The 27,451-nt window shown below is 36.7% G+C and overlaps 1 protein-coding gene across 1 annotated transcript in view; it reads left to right on the top strand.

The window, feature by feature from the left end:
• PDGFB (platelet derived growth factor subunit B) overlaps positions 1 to 20,463 on the top strand; it is a 37,357-nt gene extending 16,894 nt beyond the window's left edge. Inside the window, 9 exon segments of the mRNA XM_032221111.1 lie at positions 4,659 to 4,755; positions 7,703 to 7,756; positions 7,759 to 7,791; positions 8,322 to 8,422; positions 8,424 to 8,499; positions 8,502 to 8,527; positions 15,770 to 15,905; positions 16,053 to 16,222; positions 18,938 to 20,463. Coding sequence (XP_032077002.1) covers positions 4,659 to 4,755; positions 7,703 to 7,756; positions 7,759 to 7,791; positions 8,322 to 8,422; positions 8,424 to 8,499; positions 8,502 to 8,527; positions 15,770 to 15,905; positions 16,053 to 16,171 — 642 coding nt within the window. The 3' untranslated portion in view covers positions 16,172 to 16,222; positions 18,938 to 20,463.
• Positions 20,464 to 27,451: the final 6,988 nt, after the last annotated feature.

Here is a 27,451-nt window from a genome sequence, read left to right as displayed (position 1 = left end):
TAACTACTAGGACCTCTCAGTTGCATGGATAGACACACAACACACACACACACACACACACACACACAGCACACACACAATTTTTAACTATAGTAAATAAGATTAGAATGCTCAGCTAATCAGTTATTGTCTAGATGCTAACTATAAGTGGGTAGGGATCATCAATTCTTATTTTGCATGTATAAGTTGTTTGCAGCCTTCCAACACACAAACATTTGAGCATATGCATGTAAAATATTCATTTTGGACATACTTTATATGCCTGAATTATATATTGCATCGTTTTGACCTTGATTTGGAGATGAAGCAAAAGTGTGTTTGAGACTGCTAAATTATTCAGGAGACATTTCCTTCTCTTCAACAAGATCAGGCATCTTTTGGTCTTTATAGCAAGATTGTCACTAGATTATTCAGAGACAGGAACTTTTTATTTTAAATATAAATAGGACTATCTAGCATATCTAGTTCAAATCTTTACTTGGATATGTTCCTGAGTAACCTTGAAGCCAGTTACTATATTTTATGAGGAGGATAAATGGGATGAAATGTGGGGATAAAGGCATGTATGCAATGACTGGAGTGATTCTCCATATATTATTGAACTACATTCAGCATTACAAATAGATACTATGAGTTCACAGAGCTGCCAGGATTTCAAAGGAATAGTTTTACTGTAGTTTCAAATGCAACAGCAGCTGAGCCAGAAATAAAACTGGCTCAATTCTCAAATATGCCATTATTGTGAGATAAGAATAGTCGAGAGTTGCTTTCCAATCGCTGGAGAACCCATGGGCGAAAAAGGTTTTCAGAGTCATGGTTTATTATTATCTACAGAACCACAGATTCACGTACCACTGACAAATGCCATCTTAAGCTTAATGGATGAAACACAAAGTATAATTAACTGGTCAGTCAAATTAGGAGTAATTTAGATATATATCTTCTATAATAGTTTAAAGCAGCTTCTACGGGGATCTCCTTTCGTTTATTTACTGAATAACCTCAATTGTCCTATATTATATAGAAGATAGTTATCTGAACATTGTTCAGCCTAAAATAAGATGTAAAGGTAAAGAAATATATTAATAGTGAGAATTACACCCTGAACAGATTGTTATTTTTGGATTAATACCTTAAGTTTGGGTATTTGGAGTTGAGAGGTGATTTGTGAAGGAAACATGATGAACAATGGTATTCTGTACATTTCCACACCTAATGTTGTACTTCTGATTATAATCTAGCCAAATGTTGAGGATATGGGAAAGATTCATAAGATAATACTCAGATATAGGCAATGTCCTTTTTTGAATGGAACCCATTTTGTCCTACAAAGTACTTTTGTTTAATCCACATGCTGCATCCTGAATTGCAGCAACAGAATCCCTAGCATTCACATCCCAGTACAGCACTTAAAACATTGTTTTTTTTCAGTTAAGGAAAACAATAGGGAGTACTGTGATCATAAATAAACATTTATGCAGAAATGTTTCCTTATTGTTTTCTGCAGTTAGTCTTTAACTGTGGTTAATACATCAGGGTTGGGCCTCTAATTGTGAGGATTGTATCATAAAAATAGATCTCAATTTATTAAAGCAAAGGTTAAAACTAATGCAATGAATTCTTAAAAGGAAAAAAAGCATTGGTGACTTATTCATTAGGAAAGATGCCATAGTTTAGTAGTAGAGCACATGCTTTGCATGCAAAAAGTCCGAGGCTCAGTTCCTGGAAAGATTCTTGTCTGAAATTTTAAATAGTTACTGTTGGGTTATTAATGATCTGATTCAGCACAAGAGACGTTCCTATGGATACTGGGTTTTATGCTATTGACCATGATTGCAAAATAACAGGAGGTTCTCCAATGCAAGCTCTAATGCAGGGCTAGTCAGCTGTTCCAGAGGATGCATTTCTATTTCCAAAGTTATTTTTAGTCTTGAGGACTGCAAGGAGCTTTGTTAGTGATGTGAAGGTATCACTAAAGAGCACAGAATTAACATTTTAACAGAAAAGCAGATACATGAAGTCTCCTGGAAATGCAACAGATTTATGTTACAGCTTACCAACTGTTTTTTAGAGAAAAAAATAATACCATTAAAAAATCACCATTTGTCATTGTATTTACCCAGTGTGATTATGGAGCTCTGGAGACTGCAAAAATCGGAGTGTGGTTAGCATGGAGATCACAAATTGACTTCTCCTTCCACCTATATCCTGATAGAGCTTCATAGTACTGATCAGAAGCATTATCTTCTTTTAAGTGGCTTCCGTAGATTTCAATTTTGAGATGAGCAAAACTTCTTAGTGATTCAAGCCCAATATGTTTAGACATGCAAGTCTTTAAAGTAGGCATCTAAACTGCTTCCATTTGATCCTAGCCTCACTAGCAATGTTTCTTTTTCAAATCACTACTAGAAAAAGATTGTGATGATTTTTGAAAGAAGATTAGGTTCTTTTTAAAAACAAAATTGTATTTGATATCACAAACTAGAGATTTCAGCTCCCTTCTTTATCAAGGTGATGATTAATTTGGTGCACCCAAAACACCATCTAGAATGGTTTGTGCTATATAAAGTATTAGATGTTAACAATTGAAGAAAAAAATTAAGCTGTGCCAATTTTTAGAACATTTTATTAACTCTGAAAGAATCAGTTGTCCTATCATGTGAATCTGCAACACTCTCAGGTTGTTTTTGCATTACAGTTTAATTTTGGGGCATGAGTTGTGCTTATTAAGGGAACATGGTCTCCCCCGCCCCAAATCAATTCATTAAAGTAACTTTTGCTAAACTGCTTTTTAAAGCAGCCGCATCTTTTCTTAGCCTCACACAGAAGCTAAAAGAAGACATGTATTATCAATTCTGAATCAGAGAGAGATGCTGTGCTTGCACTTGTTCAAGAATTGTGAAGTATGCACAGCCATACTGTCTGCAATGCTGAGAATGGAGCTAACTAGTGAAAACTTTGGAGGTACAAAGCTGTATTAATAGAATGTTGTTACAGCTAATACATTAGAAGCAATGGGAGGGAGGGTATGCATTTGACAATAGTCTTGACAAATGCAGAACAGGTTGTGTAGCTGCTAACTGTAGTATATAAAGAAGAACATTGGTATATTTAACCCTTTCCCCATTTTCTATATTTTAACTTCAAAAAATTTATCCCAGTGTTACCCACAGGAATGTGCATTTAATTTGGAAGAACTTCTTGAGGAGAGCAGTACTACCAACTATTGTTTAGAATGAAGAAATTCTAAAAAAGAAAACCCCCAAACAATAAACAAAACTTGGAACTTTGCTCTTATATATGACAACAGCAGCCAGCCTTATCTATGTCCAAAGATGGAGGACTAATTTCATGCAAGATTGGATGGTGAAATTAATGGAGTTGGTGGAAATGGACAAAATTGACTGCTTGTATTAAAGCTTTATCTAGATTAGTTTCTACTTGGAAATCACGTTTGGATTTTTATTTTTTTTTGCTTGAAACTGAAATGAAAATTTACCCTTTGAGTTTTGATTATTAGACTTGTTTATATCGATAGTATTATTTTTCGTGGTTTATTGCAGTTTAAAGTGTCAATTGATTTTAGGTTTTTATCTGTGTCAAAGAAAATCAAAAGTTAATTTTTGCCATATCTTTTTTCACCTTTTTGCCCCATCCTCAATTTTGCTTTTTCACTTTTCCTCCCACTTTCTTTTTATTTCTTATTTTCTTTGCTTTTTTTATTTTGCACTTGAAATTTAATAGGATTTTGGCAAAAACATTAATGAAGAAATTTTTTGGGAGAAATGCAATGCTCCAGCAGTAAAATCCTGTACTCTCCATTGCTCTGTCTTAAAATTGCTTTTCTTTTAAACAATTACGCTGAGTTTCCCATACACAATTTGCTCCTTAATTAAAGGAGTATCCAGCTTTGTGACATTACAGTCCAGGTGTTTGATAAAATGTATATGATAGCATTTTAGATAGAAGCAACATAGTTTAATGTAATAGGTATTGCTTTTGTTTGGGCTTTTCCTTCCAAATGCAAAAAAGCTGTTTTAATTTTAACAGTGCATAATCTCAACAGTTTAATGCAAACATCAAGTTGCACTGCAGATTAAAAACTATTTATTGGTTTTAATATCAGAGACGTCATAAGGCTGCAGTATTAAACAGGGGAATAAACTCCAATAAATATAGGTAGACCTATATAAACATGCATAAGATTATACTATAATAACCATTTACAGATAGAGGCCTGTTTGGAACAATCTCAAGATTAGCTGATTAATGGAATATTCAGAATCCTTGGATGTATGACAGTAAAAGGTCTCCAAAGATACACTTCTTTTTCTTAAGGAGAAAATGTGAATGATTATTACATGGATGGTGAACACACTATTCCTAATGTTTGCACTTTAAAATATATGCACATTTCTCCTTGTCATTTTCTCTTTTTCAGCTAATCAGCCTTTCTTAATCAAATATTTCTTTCCAGGTGCAATGAGACTATAAAGTTTTGGAATCTTGTAACTACAATTCTAACATACCTGGGAGGTACCAGGTTGGAAAAGTGTGTATGCATAAAAATTTACTCCGTGAGAAATGTATGAAATTGGGTATAAAACTGTCACAAGAGAGCTATTTAACATAACTTTTTTTTCTTTTTCGCTTGGCAGGGAGACCCCATTCCTGAAGAAATATATGAATTACTGCGTGACAGCTCGGTGCGCTCCATCAGAGACCTCCAGCAGGTCCTGCAGATAGAATCCGTAGGTAAATTTCCCACACCAAATGTTCCTCTTTAATAAATCTCAACAGATATAACAGTAAAGCAAATGCATTTGTATACCACCTGAGAACTGCCATTGTGAGCTATGTGTTTTCTAGATTCAGGTTACACAAAATAAAACCATAGGTTGCATCTGGGTTAAGAAGCTCCTCCCCACCGCCTCCAAATGATACATGGCAGTTCACCCATAGAATAATTCTATAGCATATTTTAGTGTTTGGCTTGAACAGAGTTTAACATGCAGTCATAATGTAACAGGGGCACATTACTTGCAATAGGTTTTAATAATGTTTATTATTTCTAATCAGTCTGTAATGATTCCTGGTGTTTGGGGGAAAAAATGAGACTGTGGTGTTATAATCTTCTGTGCTTGAAATCAGACATCAGTCATCCATTATTCATTTCCCTGGCTTTTGATTTTTAGTCTATATAAAAGAAAAAAGGAATGACATCAGGTAATGAGAGGAGAGTTCATGTTTTGTTTTACAGTGGTGACTGGACAAAGCTGGAGAGAGAGTTGGGGGATCCCTGTCTCAGAATTGAGGTCACCACAGACCAGATTGAATAGGCTTTGGCATGTGCAGGAATGTGAGCACGCGTCATGGCCATTGGGTTGGCCCTGGAATGTATTTATAAACATTTTCTCACAGGTTCCATTCTGATCCAACCTCTGCTCCCGCCTGTCCCTCCCCCACCCCCTGCCTTCTCTCTATGTTTGTCTATTGGTAGCTTTGTAATCTTTGCCGAGACACTATCTACGGGGAACAGAATTTCCTGTCTTTGTTTCCGATGCCAGTTGGACCACTGGCACGTTCTCAAAAGCATTCCCGCTCCCTTTCAAAATGCCTGTAAGGGAGGAGGGAAAAAAGAGGGAGGGCACCAGCTGTGCTCTGCTATTGTTTCCCTTAAAGTTGCTTGGCTTCTCCACCCGCCTGTCCCGGCTACACAAGCCATACAATAGGGTGCCTTCCAAAATTAGCAGCACTGGCTTTTCCACAGCTGGGCCTGTTGCCCTGGTCAGCAGTAGCTTTACTGCCCTATCTGGAAAGACACCCTTGGGGGAAGGGTGAGGTTAACGGGAGATCTCTGTTTTCAATAGATGATTTGTTTCAAGTCAACAGCATGGCTATTTTTTCCCTTGTCTGTTTAACCTTTGCAAAAATACAGCCCCCACCCTGCCCTGATAAAATTCCAGAAAATGGGGGATGGTTGGAAGAAGATGGGAAGATCCAATTAAATTCAGTGGCATGGATTAGTGATAAAGCTTTGATGTCATGATTCATCTTGCTCTTTCTTTTGGGAGTTGGTTTTTTTTTAGGAACAATGAATCTGGGAGTAAAAGCCTTTAGAATATTATAGAATCAAATTTTATATAGCTGGGCGCTCAATCTCCAATATATCGAGTCTTGATTTCTGCAGAATCTGATTTAGAAAACCTGAGGCTTTATTTCTTTTAGCCTTAAACACAGAACTCAGTCAGCTGCTTGTAGGAACTTTGCCTTCGTTCTTTTTTCTTATAGGCTTTCTATTACTTATTTCTTACATTCAGAATTATTCCCCAGAAATAAAATCTGCCCTGCTTTACTCTTAAGTAGTTCATAAATGAAAAGCCTGCAACTGTGTAAGAACTATCTTCAAATACTGCCATTGACTTTGGAATCTGGAGGGGTTTGTTGACTCCAAGGAAGCTCTGGCTGATGTGATGGGAATTGCTTTGTTCAGCATTTCCTATGGGAAAATGTTAGAGAATGTTTATAAAGAAAGCTGGCAACTTTATCTTTTACCCATCCCCCCAGAAGACCCAATTGGCTAAAACTGAATACATCCTCCGTAAGAGGGACAGAACTATTATACTTACCTACATCTTCACTTTGGAAGGATAAAATTACAAAAGCCTGAGATCTTGAAGTGTCTCTACTAATTTGTCAAAGTACAGACCTGAACAGATGAATAAATAGCTGGATTTGTTCAAAGGCAACTGAAATCAGTCAAATAGCTTATTTTATCATTTGGTTTATTAATATTTACAATTTTGTGTGTTTTTTTTAAAAATAAAAAATAACTAAAACATACCCAATGCAAGCAACACTTTATTACGGGCAAATGTTGATAATCTAAAGAAAAACGTTATTATTAAAACTGATTTATTGGGTATAAAATAAATGTAATGTAATAGGAAATATGATGTAACCTGAGGATATCAGGAAATAAACACAGAATGTAGAGAAATATATTGTAAAATTTATATCAAATTAATTTGCTGTGCTATTTATTACCAACTTCAATTGAAATGGTCTTGTGGTGTTAAGGACCACATTATCTGAACTTGAAATAAACTGTCAAATAGTTTCCACTGTGGCTATTAAGAGATATGATAAGAACTGCAGATTTTGAGGTTCACTGCCACAATTTCAGATTGCCAGAATTTGGCTTCTACTACAGAATTATAGTCTCATTTTGTAGCTGAAAAACAAAATCCAAAACATACATTCTTATTTTTCTCCTTGCTTAGAAATACATTTTGGGTCATATTGGAATGCATTACTGCATTTTCTCTGCAGTCTCCAGTATATCATTGCTTATCAGTTATAATTCCTTCTTACAGGGGAAAATACCTGTACATTTTCACCTTCTTATTTCAAAATACCTATGCTGAATAATCATTATATATTTTATTTTATATAATATATCTTGAGAAGAATTAAGAAGGTAGGTAGAGTTACAGGTTATAGAATTTTATTGAGTTTATTATTCTAGCACCATATTGCCTGTAATACTTCTTGGCCTTCTTAATAGGGATAATTATAGTATTTTGCTAAATTGCAATCAGTCATTTCATTCTTTATTATTTTGTGCAGTATTTGCTGTAGTGATGCAACCTATATATTAATTTATTTAATGACATTGGTTTTTTTTTTTCTCTTTTTGCAGATGAAGATACCTCTAGTTCATACATGAATTTTACCCAGATGCATGCTGGTGAAAATCTGTTCCTTTGTCCCGTGGAAGACGAAGTTTAGGTAAGCTGTAGACATGCTGGCTACTATATTTCAACAAGTATGGGATTAGATTTAGTCCAGAAATACTTATGTTTTAGCACATATAAACAACCTTATCTTCTACCAAACCAAATAAAGTCTTCTTTACAGTTTCAATTTTTTAAAACCTGTTTTTCTGCCAGTTCAGACATCAGAATATTGGTTAATTACATGCATTTAAAAGAATCTTAGATTCTGCAAGTAGAAGATCATAACCCTTTAACCAATCAACTAATTAAAATAGTTTTTTTAAGGAATAGAATAATAAGTTTGATTATAATGGAGGGATATGTAAGATAATTGGTTAAATAAGTAAGATATATATTTGGTGAAATATTTTCACCTTCTGCCCAATAGAAAACTTACAAAGACTCCTCTAACAACTTCAAAATATATAGCAGAAATGCCCCCAAACTGAATAAAATGAGACACAGTAAAGCACACAATAAGGGAAAACAGTGATGAGTTTTAAAGTTGATTTCATCAGGAATTTTTGTTCTGAATTTTTTTAGGTGGAGCAGAACCTATTGAGCCAGCAGTAATTGCTGAGTGCAAGACACGGTCTGAAGTCTTTGAAATCTCCCGGAGCATGGTGGATTCAACAAATGCCAATTTTCCTTGTGTGGCCACCCTGTGTAGAAGTGCAACGGTGCACAGGCTGTTGCAATACCCGAGCGATGCAATGTCGTCCACACAGGTTCGGGTGCGACATATCCAGGTATACAGATATCTCTGTTCTTCTCTCCCAGTTTTTCAATCTTCTTTGAATCTTACTTTATCTTATTTTAAAGTTTATTAAGTACAATAAATCTATCTGACATTTTTTGAAAACAAGGTTACTATCTGTGCTCCTGCACCATGCCTAAATTATCTTCTCGTGTTGGAACAACTTTGGCTTTAATGGTTATGAATGTTTCTTGAATAAGATAGAGGCAGTGCTAAACTTACAACCAGAACGGTGTGTTGGAATCTCAGTTGTTGCAAACTGGTTGTTAAGCGAGATGTCATGGAATCGCTTCACTCAACATCACTATCTTGACATTTTTAGTTGTGGTTGTTAAGCAAGAATTGCCAGTCATGAAACAATCAAAGTCCTAAGTAAGGAGTGCAGGGGTTCCTCAGAGAGTTGGGAGAGGCCCAGTCGAGGCTTCATGCAAATTGAAGGGTATTGCACTGCAGCGCAAAGCTGCAGCTGCCCAGAAAACCTCAGCAGCCCACCTAGACTACCAACATAGTGCAAAGTTTCCGCAACCCAGAATATCTTAGCCATCCACCCAACTCACCAACATGGCACAAAGTTGCCACAACCTGGGAAGCCTTCGCTGTCTACCTGGTCCTCAGCACTTATGACTGCAGGGGTGTTGGCAGTTTCCTCAATCCACCTGTCTACCCCATGATCTATGCCCTTTTGGTCACCCTGCATAGTGGCACTCGCTGTCATCAGCACTGGACAGGGGCTGCAGTAAAGGCTTGGGACCCCTCAGCAATCTTAGCCAACTGCCATTTCCCCCAGGTCTCGAGTTTTGGTCTAGCTCCCATCTCCACTGAGAACTGTTGCCTCAAGCACCACAGCTCAGCCAGCCATGGCAACATCATTCCGTCAAGCCCCAATTACCCCCACCATCCTGAACTCCAATGGATCTGTTTTACGTCACTCATTTCAGTCATTTTCTCCCACTGTTGACAATAGGTCTCTAAGCCACCTCACACCAGTCTCCATGCTAGTGGGTAGGTAGAAGTTGTCCTCCTGATGGCCTATGTACAGGTAGAGGTTGACACTGTGTGTTGCTGCCTTCAGGAAATGGACCGTAGGTCAAGCTGATCATGCAGATCAATCCTTCCTCCATAGAAACAGCTTTGTACCTGAAAGTGCTCTAATAGTACTTAAGGAATCTCATTATGAATTAGGGATTTGGTTATGTGAATATAGCAAAATGTTTTAGTTTGCATTTTGTCACAACAGGTATATCCATCATTATTTATGCCTACTGGAGTTGAATGGACAATGAATTTAAATAGTAAAGTAACATACAATAAAATAAAGTACACAAATTATAGGAAAATATTTATTTTTGTAATAATGTTCTTTGACAGCCTTTGCTTCCTCATATTGAATCAAAAGATCACCATTAGTGCAAAATTTAATCCTGTCATAAACAATTGTCTCAAAGATATACATATATGCATATACCTATTTACAGTATAGTATAACTGTTCTACCTTGACACAATATAATTTCTCAGTATATATGCATAGAATTGTTTGCAGTTGGGTTCACACTCTGGTAAGGAATAGCTTCTTTTACCATAATTTATGAAATAATATGTGGTTGGGTTTCTATAACATGCTGAGTCAAAAAGAAACAACCACTAGACCTACATATCTTTATTGTACAGTTATCTTTATAAATAGTGTCTTGAATTGCTTAATTTGCATCTACATTATTTCAAGACTTGATGTGTTTGCCTTATCAAATGGGGAATCTACATGTTGTTCTGCTTTGATCGTACCTGATTTTAGAGTAGATTATTTTATTTTCTTTGTAGTAGATGCATTACTATTTCAGGAATTACTGCTTTGAGATGGCTAAGTAGCTCTAATAATTCCAAGAACAGTGCTGGCAGGAACATGAATTCTGGTAGAGTTTCTTTCTTGTTTTACGGTCAAATGTGGAAGGGAATGTGAAGGGAAACTTAAATATAATCCATAGAAGGTTTAGATCCCTCTGCAGATATGTAGGAAATCAATTCATCCAGCAAAAGGATCTTTAAAGCAACCATAGGATACAATGGCAATCATGTAGCATTAAAAAAATAGACAAATCATATTTATGTTCCAAACATGGAGAAATGAATGGAAAATTTGTAAGATTTGCAGCTGCTGATAGACAAGTAACAGATAGTACAGCTAATCCTCAATTTATGGCCATTCATTTAAAGATGGTCCGAATTGCAATAGTATTGGAATGGGTGTTTATGCCCCATATAGCACTTTGCCCATTTCAAAACATCACATCCCACCCCTACAGTTACGTGCTCATGATCTGAGTGTTTAGCAATCTGTTCACACTTACGTCTGATTGCCTAGCATCCTGCAATCATGTCATCACTATTTGCATTTTCTCTGCTGGCTTCCCCAGAAAATCAATGGGGAAGCAGGCAGGGATGGTTGCAAGTGAAATGTCTATGGAGATTCTCAGCTATCCAGGTCATGATTGTCCCAAACAAGCTTTTTCAAAAAGCAACTGGATTTTGTTTACCTTGAAGATATTTCACTTCTCATCCAAGAAGCTTCTTCGTTCTGACTGAATGGAGGAAGATGGAAAGATTTATATTCCTTGCAGTCATCTTGTTGTTAGCACTCTTTTTGAGGTTGTTGAGGCCACTTGGAGGTTTATCTGTGCCCTCAGGATCACCTGAATAGTGCAAATAGGGTGTGGGACTTTCTTGGAGTTGCTAAAAGGACTGTATTGTAAACAGGGAGTAGGTATTGTCATATCCCTCCCCTTCTGTTGAGAAAGACTGTTCGATCTTATTGTAAATGGGCTCTTTGACCCCTCTTTCAAACCATCGGTCTTCTCTGTCCACAATGATTCTGATTCTGTGCAGAATCAGAATTGCAAGCTGCTTCTCCTTGCCAAAAGAATCTGTTTGGGTGGACTTGATGAGACCTTCAAAAGAATAAGATAAAATTCAAAGAACAAAAAGATAGCATAATGCAATGTATGGTCAAAATTATGCAGAAGATAGGTTAATATTGTTTTTGCAAATATAATTCTGTGTTCATTTGCCAACACCTGTTTAAAACAATAGAACTGAAACAGTACACCTGGGCAGCATCAGAAAAATGTCACTGCAATCAGATTGGCTATGTATAGGAAACAGAAGATGGGAAAGTACAATCCAGTCAGCCAGAACTTCCAGGTGCACGTTGAAGAACCAATAATGAATTATTGTGTCAATATATGAGTTAACCCTTGGAAATTAAAGAGAGCATTTATGCCAACAGGATATGACCTGGTACAATTAGAACTTAAGATCAGTGTAATGATTAACTTATAGCAAAAGAACTGAGAAGAAATAAGAGTCACAAACATTTATATAGAAAAAAGATTCTCAAAATGTCAAGAATCCGAATGGCTTCCAGAACAAGTTATCTTGACAGGCAGGCATTATGAAAGCCTTGGGCAACAAGAAGGAAGTACAACAACTAATCACCAACTTCCAACATCAAGCAAGTGAGGACAAGGAAATATATATCAATCAAAAATGTCAACCCAAAGAGGAAAATAACAAGAAAAAATAGATGAGTGGTACTTTTAAGAAAATAAGAGAACTCAGAAAAAAATCAAGGTTATAGGAATATCCAAGAGTAATTATGCAAGGAATCTAATTGAAATAAATGAGACTAAAATTACTTGAGAAATTAATTAAATTCTTTACCAATGTGATTATGAGATGATAAAGATATTTGTAGGGAGATAATATATTTAGGAAACAACTCCATGAAAATGTAAGATGCAAAGCACCAGAACACTGTCAAACAGAAAAGCATTAGATGTAAATGAAATGCCCGTTGAACTGCTTAAAGGCTCAGGGAAAAAAGAGTTGCATTTATAGTCAATAAATAATGGGCATGTTTGTGAGATGTAGAGTTTGGAAACGTAAATGTACATATCTATATTAAAGAAAGCCAATGTCCAAAGTTTAAGAAAGATTTATTCCTTGACTACAGCAAGATTTTTTTGTTTTGTTTTGTAGATCATATCAATGGGACATTTTAAAACTACTAGACATGTCAGAATGCCATTCTTTTGAATAAATTTCACAATGAAGCTATTATAAAAACTGAATTTGGAAAAATAGAGTAGTTCAGAAAGGTGGAGGAAATGGTGTGTATATTAATTCCTTATTTATTAAACTTGCACAACAAGTATATTATTAGAGGGATGGGAGAAATGACAGTAAACATTGTAAAAATTGGAAACTGAATGAAGAATTTGAGCTCTTTAAACAACAGCAGAAGAACTCATTAGGAAGTGAAATAGTGATTTGGACTAAAGTTAAACATAAGGAAGCATTAGGTATGGTAGAGTACGGATATGGTAAATAGGTCTGGATTTTTTGAGTGAAGAATAGGTAAAGATGGATAGTATACAAGAGAAAAATAAATTAATCTTAAGAAGGAAAGCAAAGACAAACTCAGGCAAGTTCATAAAGGTTTAGGGGATTTTTTTTATGTCAACAGATATAGGAACAGGTTTTTTTTTCCCCAGTGCTATGAAAGTCAAATATTGTACCACTGTGAAAGGTGAACACTGAGAAAATGACGTGGAAAGAAGGTAGTTGTATTTGAATTATGAGTCTGCAAGCAGTCATTAAGAGTACCATAGGTGATAGAAAGGTTATGAAAAGAAAAACTATTTGCTACAGATAATGATTAGCAAGCAGAACGTTGCATATATGGACAAATAATAAAAGTGGAGCATAAAAATTAATATGATTGTCAAGTTTGAGGGAAAAAGAAGAATGATGTGACACCTGTGATGATGAATGGGTTCAGGGATACTATTTTAATGTCCCTGGAAACTTTTGGTTCAAAGTTGAACTTTGAACTTTTGGGACTTTAGGCAAGTTGAAATGGAAGTCATGTACATACCAGGAATTGATTCAATAAATATTTTCAGAGTTTAAGGTTAATAAGGATTTAGTTATTTATCATACTATTCAAGAGTTTGTTTCGCATAGTGCTTGTATCAAATATTGCCATCATTTTGGATCATATATTTCATATATAATCTGTCCTATAATGCCTGTTTTAAAAAGTCATGTGAAGATCTCCTTTGTTTATAAAGATTGCAAAGACAGCAATCAATGGCTTTATTTAAATTTTCTGAAGAAGGAAGATTACTCAGTCCAACATATATCTTTTAATATGTAATACAATAATAAAATCCAGTAGTCCAGTGATAGAACTGGCAGAAATGAACATACCAGCATGCATACTAACAAAGAGCTTGATTTTTTATTGTGCTAGTGCACTTAACAAATATCATATTCCCAGTTGCTCTTCTAAGTTATCTTCTCTGGATGTATTGTAAATAGGGATCTTTCAAATTACCTCTTCTGGTGCTGTTCAGTTTCCAGTCAATATGGATCTTTATGCTTCTTCCTGGATGAAGCCTTTTAAATACAAATGCCTTGCTTGACATCTGTATGAGAACAAATTCTTTGGATTTTTTCATACAACAATGCACAAAGGAAGGAAAATGTTACACCATTTCTAAATGGGAAATTCCTTTCTCCATAAAATTTTATGAAGCAGAAGAGAATGAAGTTGGGTGGAATGATAGGGATGTGGTAGTGTTGTGGAAAAAAACAAAGAGTCCCTAGGATATTCTGTGAATGTGATTCTGAAATGCTTTCTTTGAAAATAGAAAGGCCTGTATTTTTTTAAATTCAGAAACAGTGTCTACTGAGCAATTTGTGTGCTATTGTAGAATTTGGCTTTTAAGAAAGTTAAACCGAGTGGATATTCAATCACTGCTAGGTTCCTGGGAAGATCATACTCACATTTTATGGCTGCATTTGCATAAAATGTTAACCAGATAGACACAATTGTGGCTCCTTATTCTTAGATGGGCACCAGTCAGTCACACAACCTCATTCAAGGATTGCCATCTGGAGGAACAGGAATCCCATCCACTTCTTTCATCCCATTATGCCAGGAGAATGTTGGCCAAACTTCATGGCTGCTTCCCTATTAGCCACACAAGCAGTTTGGATGCTGCAGATATTCACTGTTTTAAAAGTATGTTTTGTGACTTTCAGATCTTGCCAGTGAATGTTATAATGCAGCATGTTGTTTTTTCAGAATTGTGTGCTTTGGTCTCATTTCATTGGAGAATTGGTACGATGTTATGGTATAGATGTTTCTGGCCTTCTGAATTCGTGTGACACTATCTTATCCAAAGACATGGCACATAGGACTAAAAATGCCTTCGTTAAGAGTGCTGTGCAAACAATAGCCACATGTCACATTTAAAACAGACTTTAGTAGAATTGCATCCTTCCTCTTCTGAAAGTATTTCTTTAGCCCACAGTCACACTGCAGATATAGCCCTCTTACTCTTATGTGAGGCAATTCGGAGATCCCTTGTTGTATGGTAGTTGAAGTACTGGACTAGGAATGAGAAGATCCAGGCCTAAGTATAGAAGCCAACTGGATGACACTTGGGCCAATTACTCCTTATTGGCCTAATCAATATGACAGGCTTTCTGATAAAGAAGAAACCTTATTGTATCACGCACTGAATGCTTTTCTGTAAGAGCTACACAAGTGTAGTGTAAATGCAGCTAGACCCTGCAATGCTATGGAACAAATGCTAAGAAAAACAGCAGCCATTAGCTAGAGTAGTTTGCTGTGGAGTTTTCCTTTCTTTATCTTCTGATAAGAAATTTGCTGTTACACTTGTGACAGCGACTTGCAGTTTGGCCCAGGTGGCAGGAGGTGACAGGCAAGTAAATGGATGACAATTTCTTGCAAGAAGAAGTCCAGTAACTTCTTGGTCTTTTTCAGATCCATATAGATTATTACAGGATCAGTTAAGAGGAATTACCTTCAGCAATGTATAGGAGCCAGCACTGCCTTTCATAATGCATTTTTACAATTTGTTTTGGTGAAATAATTTGATATTCTAAGCAGGGGAATTTGATCGTTTGAGTGAAATGTTCCAATTTTCCCAGTTTGGACTTTACCTTCAGTCCTTCGTTAGCATATGCGAACGGAATAATCTAAGATGCTATTTTGACTGGGATAAATCATGCTGCATCTGGGCTTTATCGCAAGGCAATGAAAACGTTTTAAAATGTACAAGCAAAATCTTTAATAATCTGGCTGAATTGAGATGAATTCACAGTGCTATGTATCACAGAGTTTGTTCTTACTCTCTTTTTGATAGGTAAATAAGATTGAAGTTGCTGAAAAGAAGCCAGTCTTTAATAAAGCAATTGTAGCCTTAGAAGACCACCTGGCATGCCGATGTGAGCCAGTATCACCCAGGCTTCCCAGTCGGGAAAATTCACATGAGCACAGAGGTGAGTAGTGGAATTTATGCTTTATGAGAATTGGGTACATTATGAAGTCTGAAATAATAAGTAGAAAGAATTACTTAGAAATATGTTTGTCAGTGACAATGAGCTCTTTTATACTGATGTTTATTATGCACCCTCTTTTTTTGGCAGGTGAGCCCCCAGTAAGTGCTGTAACTTCTCCTCCAGCAAGGGCAAGAGCACACAGGTTGCTGCCACAAAAGAGGAAGCATCGAAAGTTCAAACACGTACATGATAAAAAAAAGCACTGAAAGAAATTTTCCCAGCATAAAAATGCTGGCAGGCAGAAGTACAAATGTCAGGTAAATACACCAAGATAATAACTCATTGAATTGAACTGAACTGAGCTTTATTTGGCCAAATGTGATTAGACACGCAAGGAATTTATCTCCAGTATAGAAACACTCAATGCCTATGCAAAGCAATAGAATAGTAATAATCACCATAATAATAATAATACCAATAAGAGGGGGAGTAGATAATGAGAAGGATAAATACAGCCATACTACATAGGTAAGTATACAGGGACATTAGATGGCACTGTAAGAATTAGCAGAGTGTTCAGCAGCAGTGATGGCATGAGGGGGGAAACTGTCCCTCTGCCTAGCTGTTGGCATACAATGGCCCTATAATGGCATCCTGAGGGGAGGAGTTAAAACAGTTTACACTCAGCCCTCCTTCTAACCCACACAATATACAAGTCTTCTATGGAAGGCAGGGTGTTGCAATTATTATTTCTGCAGTCTTAACTGTACATTGGAGTTTGAAACCTGTCCTATTTGGTTGCTGTATTTTGGGAGCCTCTTTAGACAGGTTATTTTCACAGTAAATCCATTTGAATTACTGAAGCATTGTTTTTTCACAGTTGGCTGGAGAAGGAATTCAGATGACCAAATTCCTTATTTTATTTGGGGAGTGAAAAAATATGTATGTTTATTATGAGTTTGAGACAAAACAGTCCAATTTCAAACAGTCTGTTGAAACAGTTGGCTGTGTTCCAGCTGAACTAAAATTAAAACAAATAAAATTTCTGTTTATAGGAATATAAGAAACACTGTGAATTAGAAAAAGCCCCATTAATAGTGTTTCTTATCCCAGATCCACAAGACTAGAGGACAATCTATTGTGTCGCTTCTGTCTAGCTAAGTTGCAGGAAAATTAACCAAAAAGATGAGTTTTGAAATGTTTTGAAATTATTAAAGCAAATAATGTGAATTTAACTTTGCAATTAGCTACTGCAAATTTAATTGAGATTATAATCTTTATACCAGCTATTTTGTAAAATCAATCAGTAGATTTGGCATGTATTTTTTCTTTTTGTGCCTCATTGCCAGATATAACCTCAGCAAAATGAACTCCTTGATTTGTTTGTTTGCAAATGAGGATGGAAGCTGCTGCAAAAATGTTTACTGCAAAAATTATATTAAAATTACAGCAACAATAAAACACACTAAAGCTCAAGAATCCAACACAAAAATATACAGCATGCATATAAAGCATGTGTGCACATGAAAGCTTAACAGCCCAACCAAGCCAAGTTTATATTCGTGCTCTTGCAGGTACAAAACTTTAAATATATTATCAACACTTGTATATGAAGCACAGTAGCATGTGCTTGCAAAGACACCTTTGCATAGCTAGCCTCTCTGCAAAATAAAGGTGAACACAATTTATTCACCATCCACAGATACTCTAAGTACAGTAATTGTCAGGCCTGACAGTAACATTTTTATGTTGTAACTTACCTGTCCGGCTGGCAGCTTGCAGCTGCAAACTATGTTCTGCCTGTCCACATTTTCAATTGTTGCTTTCTTCTCACCCTGTCAAGCATCCGCCTATTGCAGTAGAAACATGAATGCTTCCTATGCTTTTACTAGGAAAAAGAAATGGATAAAATAAGCTAATCACAACCTGAGAAACAACAGTAAATCAAATCACCCAAGACACTCAAAATGATGTACTGTTAAAATGCCAACTTTGTTCCATATGTGTTTTAAGTTCAGGAGACTCAAAACAGCCAATCAATTGCCCAGCAGTGCCCCTGACATGATCAAATTTCTACAATATTCAATTACTGCCATTCAACAAACATGCTGTGCAATGTTATTTGTAATATTTCAGAATGGTAAAGAACCTTCCATTACTGTGTCAAGCTCTATTTGTGGACAGCGATATGAAATGAAGCCAGTTATTAAAGCCCATCCTGCCCAATCAAGAAATTCATATATAATTCATGAGAAAGTTGCAAAGATCAAACAAAACAAAACTGTTAACTTTAAAAAGTGCTATTTTTAAAAAACTCAAAATTATCCTGTCATAAATCATAACTGAAAAAATGACAAGACAATTTAGGAAAATCAGAATGCTACAAATAGGCATCAACATTGTTAGGATGTTCTTGAAAGATTATTAGATTTTGTGAAATTCAGAATGAACTTCTATAGAGTGTCCCCACAATCATGTCCTGGTAGACATCTGATGGTATTATAATTCTTTTTATTTTTTGTGACCCTTAAGTAATCCCTTAATTCAGGGTAGAGTTAGGGTGACTAGATGGAGTTGAGCATTTACTGGCCAGGTGCCCTTCCTGATACCTACACAGAATATGCAGCAGGTATTTTCTCTTTGTGCCCTGCGAGGGAAACTTCTGTCGCTACCTATGATTGAGCTCTCAACCTTCCAAGTGAGAGGCAAGCGTCTTTACCACTAAGCTACCACACCTTCTATTATTATGGCAGAATGTTGGGCACAAAATATTGTGGTCTGATCCAGCACAGTTCACTGAATTTATGGGAACTTTTTATGGATTTATTAAATTACATGCCGCCCACTTAGTGACTGTTTTTTTATGGAAGCAATCCTCAAATTAGCTGTCAAGGGAAGAAATCTTCTGGATATGAAAATGTGAAGTGGTATAAGAAAACCACAACCAACCACATTTAGGCACCATAAGCAGATGACTTACTTTTCTGGAATGGAATGCTAATCCTCCTTTTTTTTATTTCCTTTTCTTCCAGGTTTATTTAATATATTTGCTGTATAGCCCCCATGGGGTTATCAAAAGTTTCTCTCCGTCCATCTGCCTCAATGCCTTTTGGACGGCCAACGGTGCTTCCCAATTCCTCATTCGCTGAATGTTTTCTCACCAAAGTTTGCCATTTAAGTTCATAGTGGCATTATGTCCACCTCTTGAAGAAGAAAAAAAAGAGAGAGGAAATAAAGAGCAAAACGACAGCAATGGGCATGGACAATGTGCTTTTTGCTGCAACAAATGCTATCGAAATGTTGCAAGACTTGTGGCTCAAATGCATTTTGCAAGTGGTGGGTTTGAGGAAAACAGGAATATAACAAGGTTATTTTTTCCTTTTTTTTTCCTTGCCCCATCTTGGACTTAACTGGACTCAGGTTGTTTACTGTGGCAGTGGGCATGTCAAGAGAGTCAGTATGGCAAACCGTGACAGCAGATGCACTAAGGACTTTTACTGTCATGTTTCCACTGATACGTTTAATGTCTTCGTGTATATTTCATTTTTCATACCATGCCTTGGGGAACTGAAGCAATCAATACTAAATACCCATTCCTGACCCTTTTTGGAAACAGGCTGGGAACAATTATGTTGGGAGTCCATCTTACCCATCCCCATTCAAAGCTTCCTCATGGGTCAAAGAAGTAATTTCTGAAAGTGATGTTAAGAAAGACTTGGCTCCTCCTGTCAATTGAGTTTAGAGATGTTTCTGCTAATAAATTTACATCGGGGAAAGTAAGAGTTGCGACTCATGGACAAATTGGGGCTTCTAGCACCACTGTTGGGCTATTTTTGCAACCACTGCCTCCGTAGTTGCTAGAAAAAAGCATTGCTTTTTAGTAAACAGGGCCACAGCAATGTTCCAGCATGTTGTTTTAAGATTAGGCAGTATACACAGGCAATCAGCATCAGCATCTCAATAAATGATCTCAAGTGCCAGTGGAGGTAAAGAGGTCTCTGCTTAGGACCATAAAAACTCTTGCTACTCCAGATAAATAGCAGCTGTTTCAACCAATAATTGTTAAAATACAGGTATACAGCATCAGCCTTCATTTGTATGTCATTTTTTCCTCTAGCAGTCATTTTGGCCCAGATGCAGTCTTATACAGGGGCGTAGGTGGAGTTGGGTAAAGGGTCAGAAGTTTTAAAAAAATAAAGATGGCAGTTGCCCTTGCCATCTTGACCTTACCCCAATCCTGGACACCCCAAGTCTTACAGCACTAATCTCAGGTTAATATCTTCCAAATTATAAAAACCAAGCTGTGTAAAATCTTAGAAAGCCATACAATGCTGCACAATGTATTGAATATATAAAAGTTAAGTGGTGCTGAATATCATTACACAAAGTGCTGCTGGCCCCATCCCAGTCCAATTAGTAATATCTGATGGAGATGGCAGACTTATCTCTCTTTGGGTCTCCAGCTTGGGATTTACTCTATTTGAAAAGGTGATAAATAAGTTGTTCCCTGTCACTAAATGCAAAATTCACTGTGTCTTCTGTCAAGACAGTAGCCTTCCTTCCAGGAATCAGTGAGTAAAAACAACAAAAGTTATTCACTTTATCAAAAAGAAAGAAAAGAAAGAGAAAGAAAGAAAGAAGAAAGAAAGAAAAAGAAAGAAAGAAAGAAAGAAAGAAAGAAAGACGTTTAATTGCCTATGGACCTTTGCTGATAGAATACCGAACAAAAAAGAAAGAGATATGTGAATGTGGAACATCCCCTTTCCAATTACATTTTAGCCCTGGTCATTTACTGTGTTGTTATAAAAGAGGAAAGACAAAAAGAAAATTGCTGAGGTCATAGATGGGTAGAGTTTGAACAAGGTTTGGGCATTTAAGGTCTAACTCTATAATTTCTATATTATTGGCTGCCTCATGAGGGAAAAACGTGCTTAAGTTTTAACTGAAAAATTCTAGTTTTATCCTCAGTGACTGAATACGTGACAGAATCCAGCAGTAATACAAATATCTTTGTTAAGAGAATCTTGTCTCAATAGCTAAAACCGTGAAAATCTCTTGGTAAGGAGGCATCAAGACAAGAAATAAGGCCTTTTGTAATCTTTAAAACATGTTAAATGAGCTATGCAAACCATGGTTGGTTAGAGTTAACAGTCCTGGTACTGCAAAATTCCAGATGATCATTAAATGGTAGAACAGAGTTCTGTCATTTGTCTTTACTGCTATCCAACGCAGATTTTTGCAGCTCAGGTGGTAATTCTACATTTTTTGGGTAAGCCACATTTGGGGTTGTTCCTAGCTCTGAGCTATTAGCCATGGTTTATAGATTACAGTGCAACACGTTAAAGCCAAATGCAACCACCCACCTGATAATGTTGTATGATGTGTAAATTGAAAAACAATCTATTTTATTCCAGTTGAGACAAAAGGAAAGATGCTAAAATTGGGCAAACTAAGTAATAGTTACTACAGAGACATGGAGTAACTAGAGCTCTAATGAGATAAAACTGTTTTCTGTCATGTTCCCATGCTTAATGAAGGATTCTCAAAATGCACCTTTTCCTTTCTTGTTCCACTTTCAGTCCATCTCCCTATGGAAGCAGAATAGTAAATTAGTTGGAATACATACTTTACCTCCAATTTCAGATTTTGTTATCCAAAGAGAATGGGGCTTAATAATCTCCTTGACTTTCATTTGAGTGATGCTATTGATACTTGGGTGCCCTAGATAAATTTTTATGACACATCAGCCCAGTTTTTCTCATATGAGAACATCCATGGTTCTCTAACACCTGATAAGACTGAGATTTGTGCTCATTAATAAATAAACTACTTGTATTTAGCCAGATTGTACTGGCTAAGAAAAAAAAAGCATTAATACTATAGCTGTGGTCTCTTGATGTAATTCCATGGCACCAAGATGTATGAAAAATCTGCTCAAAACAGTTTGGAAATACGCATTTCCTGTCTACTCACTTTATACTCAATGGTTTATTTCTGACATTAAAATACTTGCTATTCAGTCCTATTTCACTTTGTTTTCAAAGGCCATTTGTTTTTGGTGGGTTTTTTTTTGCATACTTTTATTTGTAAGGTGGGAGAGGTCTTTCATCATCCCTCATTTTATGTACAATTAATTTATACTCTGTACTGTATTTAAAATTGTTTTTAAAAAATCTTAAAACCCAAAGTCTTAATGGTTTTATGTTTCATTGGTATTCAATTCCACTATGCAGGTTGAAGAAAAAGTGAAAAGTCTTAGAAGCCAAAATATATTTTACATTTAGAAGTTATTGAACATTATTGTTTATTGCTAGTCTTTCATAAGTGTTCTGCATTCAAAATGCAGGGGTGTCCATAAGGAGTGCGGGGGGGATCAAAATAGTAGTTGTAATGGTACAAGTGAAGTTCTATCCACTTTTTATTCATGTCACAGCTATCGTCTTGAAATAGATTGAGCTTGAATTGTACCATTGTGGCCACCATTTTGAGGTGTTTTTTTTTAAATCATGCCCTGAAGATACTCTCACAAGGTACTGCTAAACAGCAATCTGATAGCTGAAATAAAGAGAATTCCACCGTCCAACTTTTGTCATTCTGGTGAAAACACTTTATCATCCAAATCACTAGGATCACTCCATCATCTCCAGAAATGAATGTTTACCACCAACAGCAAAACTGTTGGAATTCTGTAACTGATGGAATTCTTTCTGCATCATTGACAAATGCCAAAAGGAGCGTGGAAATGCAGGTCTTAGTATCATAGGTTTCTGATTTCCAAATGCTTACATATCACAGAAAGTGCAGTATTTCATATTTGCTTCATTCCCAAATTGAATTTACTGAATGGGAAAAAAAATCTATAAGAAATACTCCTCTGTCTTCTCCAGAAAGACTGAGCACACGACTGTTATGTCACCATCACACCAGTGGCATTTGGAAATTGCTGTTGGTGAAGCCAACATAGGAAAAGAGTGCTGTACTAAGTGAGGTAGGGATGATTTGGTCAAAGCATGAATTATAATGTTGCAGAGCTCACAGTGTATCCATTTAACCTATGATAATAGTGACTTCTTATAAAAATGCTTCAATATGCACAAGCCATTGGTTTAATTAACCATTGTATGACTGATGGATCTATCCATGCAGAAGGTTAGATCATTTTGAACAACTCTATGGCATAACTTTGATTTCCAAAATGCCTTGCTGGAAAAATTCCAGAAAGATAGGCATGTTGGGGGTATTCACATATATGTATTCATATTAGGCTGGATCCAAACCAAGTTGCTCTTTAAAGGAGAATATTTGTACATCAGGGTTGACGACAGTGGTAGGTTCCAGCAGAGACTACTGCTAGTTTACTCAGGAGGGTACCACTACCATGCGCACACATAGTACAACTAAAATTGCTCTGCATATGCGCAGAACCAAAAAACAAGATGGCACTGCCTATGGCACCGCTGGGAGAACCGGTTTGGTGGTGTGGCAGGTCTGGGTTGCTGCTGGTTCCAGCAACCCAGGCCGCCAAGCTACTACTGGTTTGGCCAAACCAGTTCAAACAGGTAGGAACCCACCACTGGTTGACGTTCTCTGAGCTTTGTTGTTTTCTTGCAGGCGGTTCATTACCCAAACCAGGTAACATCATCAGAGCTAGCTTAGTCTAGCACTGATGATGTTACCTAGTTTGGACAATGTAATAACTGCAAGAAAACAACCTACCTCAGAGAGCACCAAGGATCCTTTGTAGTTGCTCTTTGTTTGTGTAGAAATCTGTAAAACAAATTAGCCATGGACAAATCCACTGAGTTCGTAAGATAAAATTCTGAAATACATAGCTAGAGAATAAGTATATATTATACATTTTAATTAAGTTTAAATGTGATGAAGCCAAATAAGTTTTAGTACACTATTCTTAAATGTTAAACCAACAATGCTGCTACCTTTCAAAAAGACCTTGACTATGTGTCAGAATGGTGACGCAATCAGCAACTTCAAATTTCAACCAAAAAATGCTCTGTCTTATTTTTGCATGCACCGAACCGGTAGTAATGCCAGTAGCAACCCACCCCTGGTCTAAACAATCAGCTCATCTGAGTTCAGAAGCCCATGTTGTGTCTCTTTCCACTATGTAAAGGATGTAGTTCCATGTATTGGCATCTGTATGCCATCCAATGCCACAATGCAATTAGCGTATCAATAGGTATTGATTGTGCTGGTTAAGACCCTGCTCTGTGAGTGCAACTGGAGTCTTTTTCTAAAAAGCTTCACTACTGGATCCTATTTCCTCTTCCTTTACCCAACATTGGGTTTTCAGTATTGGGCTGAGATTGAAAAATAAATCTGAAGTTTTAATAAGATCTTTTGAAATGGACATTTGGTTTTGCACGTGAAGGTGGAAATAATTTTCTTTTTACAAAACCTGTTCGTTTGTAGTGGGGGGTTTTTTGTTTGTTTTTTGGTCTGTTGTACTTCAAGCAATCTGACCTCCAAATACATGTATTGCCTAAAATGACTCATATTAAATGAAATGGGGAAGTTTGCAGTGATTTGCTACAGTAGAACTACCAGCTGTGTCCTTTCTTCTTTTGTTGCAAAAAAAGAACTCAAGTTATATGTCATGATATGTAGCTGCTTTATTACTTAAGCCAGTCATTAGTTTACCTGGCTCATCAGATTCTGTCTAGATGTTTGAGACAACATAATTCCCATACACATTTTTCCTTTGATCAACGATAAGATCTTAAACACCTGAAAACACCTCATAGTGTCAATACTGGCTTGGTCAGAAGTTCCATGAAGCACCAAGCAGGGGTGTTTCTGAACTAGGCAACAACCAGTTCTAGCAACTGGCTGCAGGTCTTCTTCTTTAAAAAAAACAACCCCACCCTTGTTTGCAAATGAAATGCAACATTTTGTTGAAGAGTGCACATACATCTCATTAAACAAAGTCAATCCAGACCCATTTTCTCTTCTCCTTATTTGCAAGCACAGAATGTGTCCACCACAAAACCGCGGTAGACTAAAGTGCGTGTGACTAAAGCGCGGTGACAAAACTGCACTGTCAAAACCGCGCGACAACAGCGCGCAGACAGAAGCGCACTGTAACATAACCCTAAAAATAACCCTAAACCTAACCCTAAACCTAATGCTAAACCTACCCTAAAGCTACCCTAAACCTAACCCTAAACCTTACCTTAAGTTAAATCGCGCTTCTGTCGGCGCGCTGTTGTGGGCGCGCTGTTGTGGGCGCGCTGTTGTGGGCGCGCTGTTGTGGGCGCGCTTTTGACATCGCGGTTTTAGCGCCGCAGTGTTGTTGGCGCGCTTTTGACGTTCGCGGTTATGTCGTGCCATGGCACAGAATTACTTTTTGTCATTCACACTTCAATATAGGGGAAGTGGATACACTTTTGCAATTTTATAAAAAATGTTATTCTAAGCTGCACCTTGCCCTGGCCTCCCATCACAAGCTCCCACCTCACCCGCAAGAAAAAAAATACAGGAGGCACAACCAACAGCCTGCTCAGAGTGAATGCACAGTGACTGCCCAGTCCCAGTCCCCAGGATACCCTGTGACAAGCTTCAGAAAGAATCCCAGAATAAGCAGAAAAAAATAGATCCAGTTTCAATGAACTGGTTAGACAACACTCCAGAACTAAGGATGGAAACTCAGCTCTGCAAAATACCTGCTGTGATACAGAATAAGTCCATTCCTTTAATGTGATCCCAATATCAAGTGATGCATGATTTATGAGGAATGGCATCATATATTAAATGTTTTCATAAACCTAAAGCATAATTGATTGAGTCATGATTAAGTTATCATTGAATTATATTCTTATAAACTCAGTGTGACTTAGCCATGGCTAATTTGTTTTACAGATTTCAATGAAATAAAGAGCAACTAACTTGGTCTGGATCCAGCCTAAAACTTTTAAGTGGAAACAGCTAACATTGACTCATCATGTACTAAATGATGAATATATACTGTATGCGAACTCGCTAATATGGCTATTTTTCTGGAATTTGTCCAGAAAGTCATTCTAGAAATTAACTTTATGAGATACACTTGTTCAAAATGACCTGAAATTTTTTGGCAAGTTTTTTCAGAAGTGTTTTGCCATTGTTTCATTCCTAAGATTGAGTGACACTAATAGACCCAAAGTCATCCAACTGGCTTTGTGCCTAAGGCGGAATTAGAAGTCAAGGTCTCCCAGTTTCTAGTCTGATGCCTTAACCACTACAGCATTAATTATTATTTATAAAACATTATTAATAATAATTATTAATTACAGTCCATACCAGACAATGACATTGGATATTCCCAGGCACTTGAGGCTTGAAAACTTTAACTGGTCCAAAATGGATTTGCTAATCAAGGATAGCATATTTAATACCTACACACTAAGACTAGACTGCCTGCATTGGTTTTCGGTTTGTTCCAGATCCTGTTCAAAATGCTGGTGATTATCTTTAAAGCTCTACATGGCTCAGCTTCCACTACACTAATTTCTCCGAGGCAAAAAGGTGCTCACCTTGTGTGAAATGGGAGAAGAACTCTGTCAATGTACCTTCTCAGAGATTTCACTCACAATCTCAAATGCCTAATCTTCTGTGAAAAGTAGCAACGTACAAAAAGCTGCATATTATCACTGGGCTTATTTAATTTATATTCAGAGAACATCACTGAAATGCCAGGATGAATGAATCACAAATCGGAATTAAGATTGCCAGGAGAAATACCAACAACCTAAGATAGGCAGACAATGGCACTCTAATGGCAGAAAGTGAAGAGGAACTAAGGAGCCTCTTGATGATGAGAGTGCAAAAGTTGGCTTGATTATTAAAAAAATATTAAACATTAGAAAAATTAAAATCATGACATCTAGTCCCATCACTTCCTGGCAAATAGAAGTGGAAGAAATGGAAGCAGTGATATATTTTATTTTCTTGGGCTCGAAGACCACTGCAGTTGATGACTGCAGCCCTGAAATTAAAAGACACTTGCTCCTTGCGAGGAAAGGTACTGTATGTGTGGATTGCTTTGCATTTGAAATGATGCACACTCAAATACCTGATAAATGTATGAGCTGTGCAGATATTAAATTCCTCTGAAAGGAGGAACTGAAGTTAAAATAACAATGATTGTGTGTCCTGATGATCCCTTTAATTCAAAAGTTTACTACCAGATTGTATCAGTGATCTCTCCATTACAGAGATTGTTAATAAAATCCGTTAGGAAAACAGAATATTAGCAGAGTTGGCAAAATGGAAAAGCCAACCTTAAACATTATCTTGCTAGTTAGCTGAAATTTGAATGCAATATTATCAATCTAGTGGCTTTCTGCATCTGAGGAAGAGAGCTGCATATTCTTTTTCCTCAAATATGTTAATTGGAAATGGTACTTTCAGGATCCTTCTGACTTTTCTGCCATAGATTAATATGACTCCCCTTCAGTGAATTAGGAAAGATATACGCCTCTCTCTACCCCCATCCCCACCCACCTGATGGATAGACAGGAAAGTCCCAGTGGATTACTAGAGTCATCACA

The sequence above is a fragment of the Thamnophis elegans genome, chromosome 7, assembly GCF_009769535.1.
Source record: "Thamnophis elegans isolate rThaEle1 chromosome 7, rThaEle1.pri, whole genome shotgun sequence".
NCBI classification, from domain to species: Eukaryota; Metazoa; Chordata; class Lepidosauria; order Squamata; family Colubridae; genus Thamnophis; species Thamnophis elegans.
The sequence above is the reverse complement of the archived record's forward strand: the minus strand, read 5'-3'. Positions and strand labels throughout refer to the sequence as shown.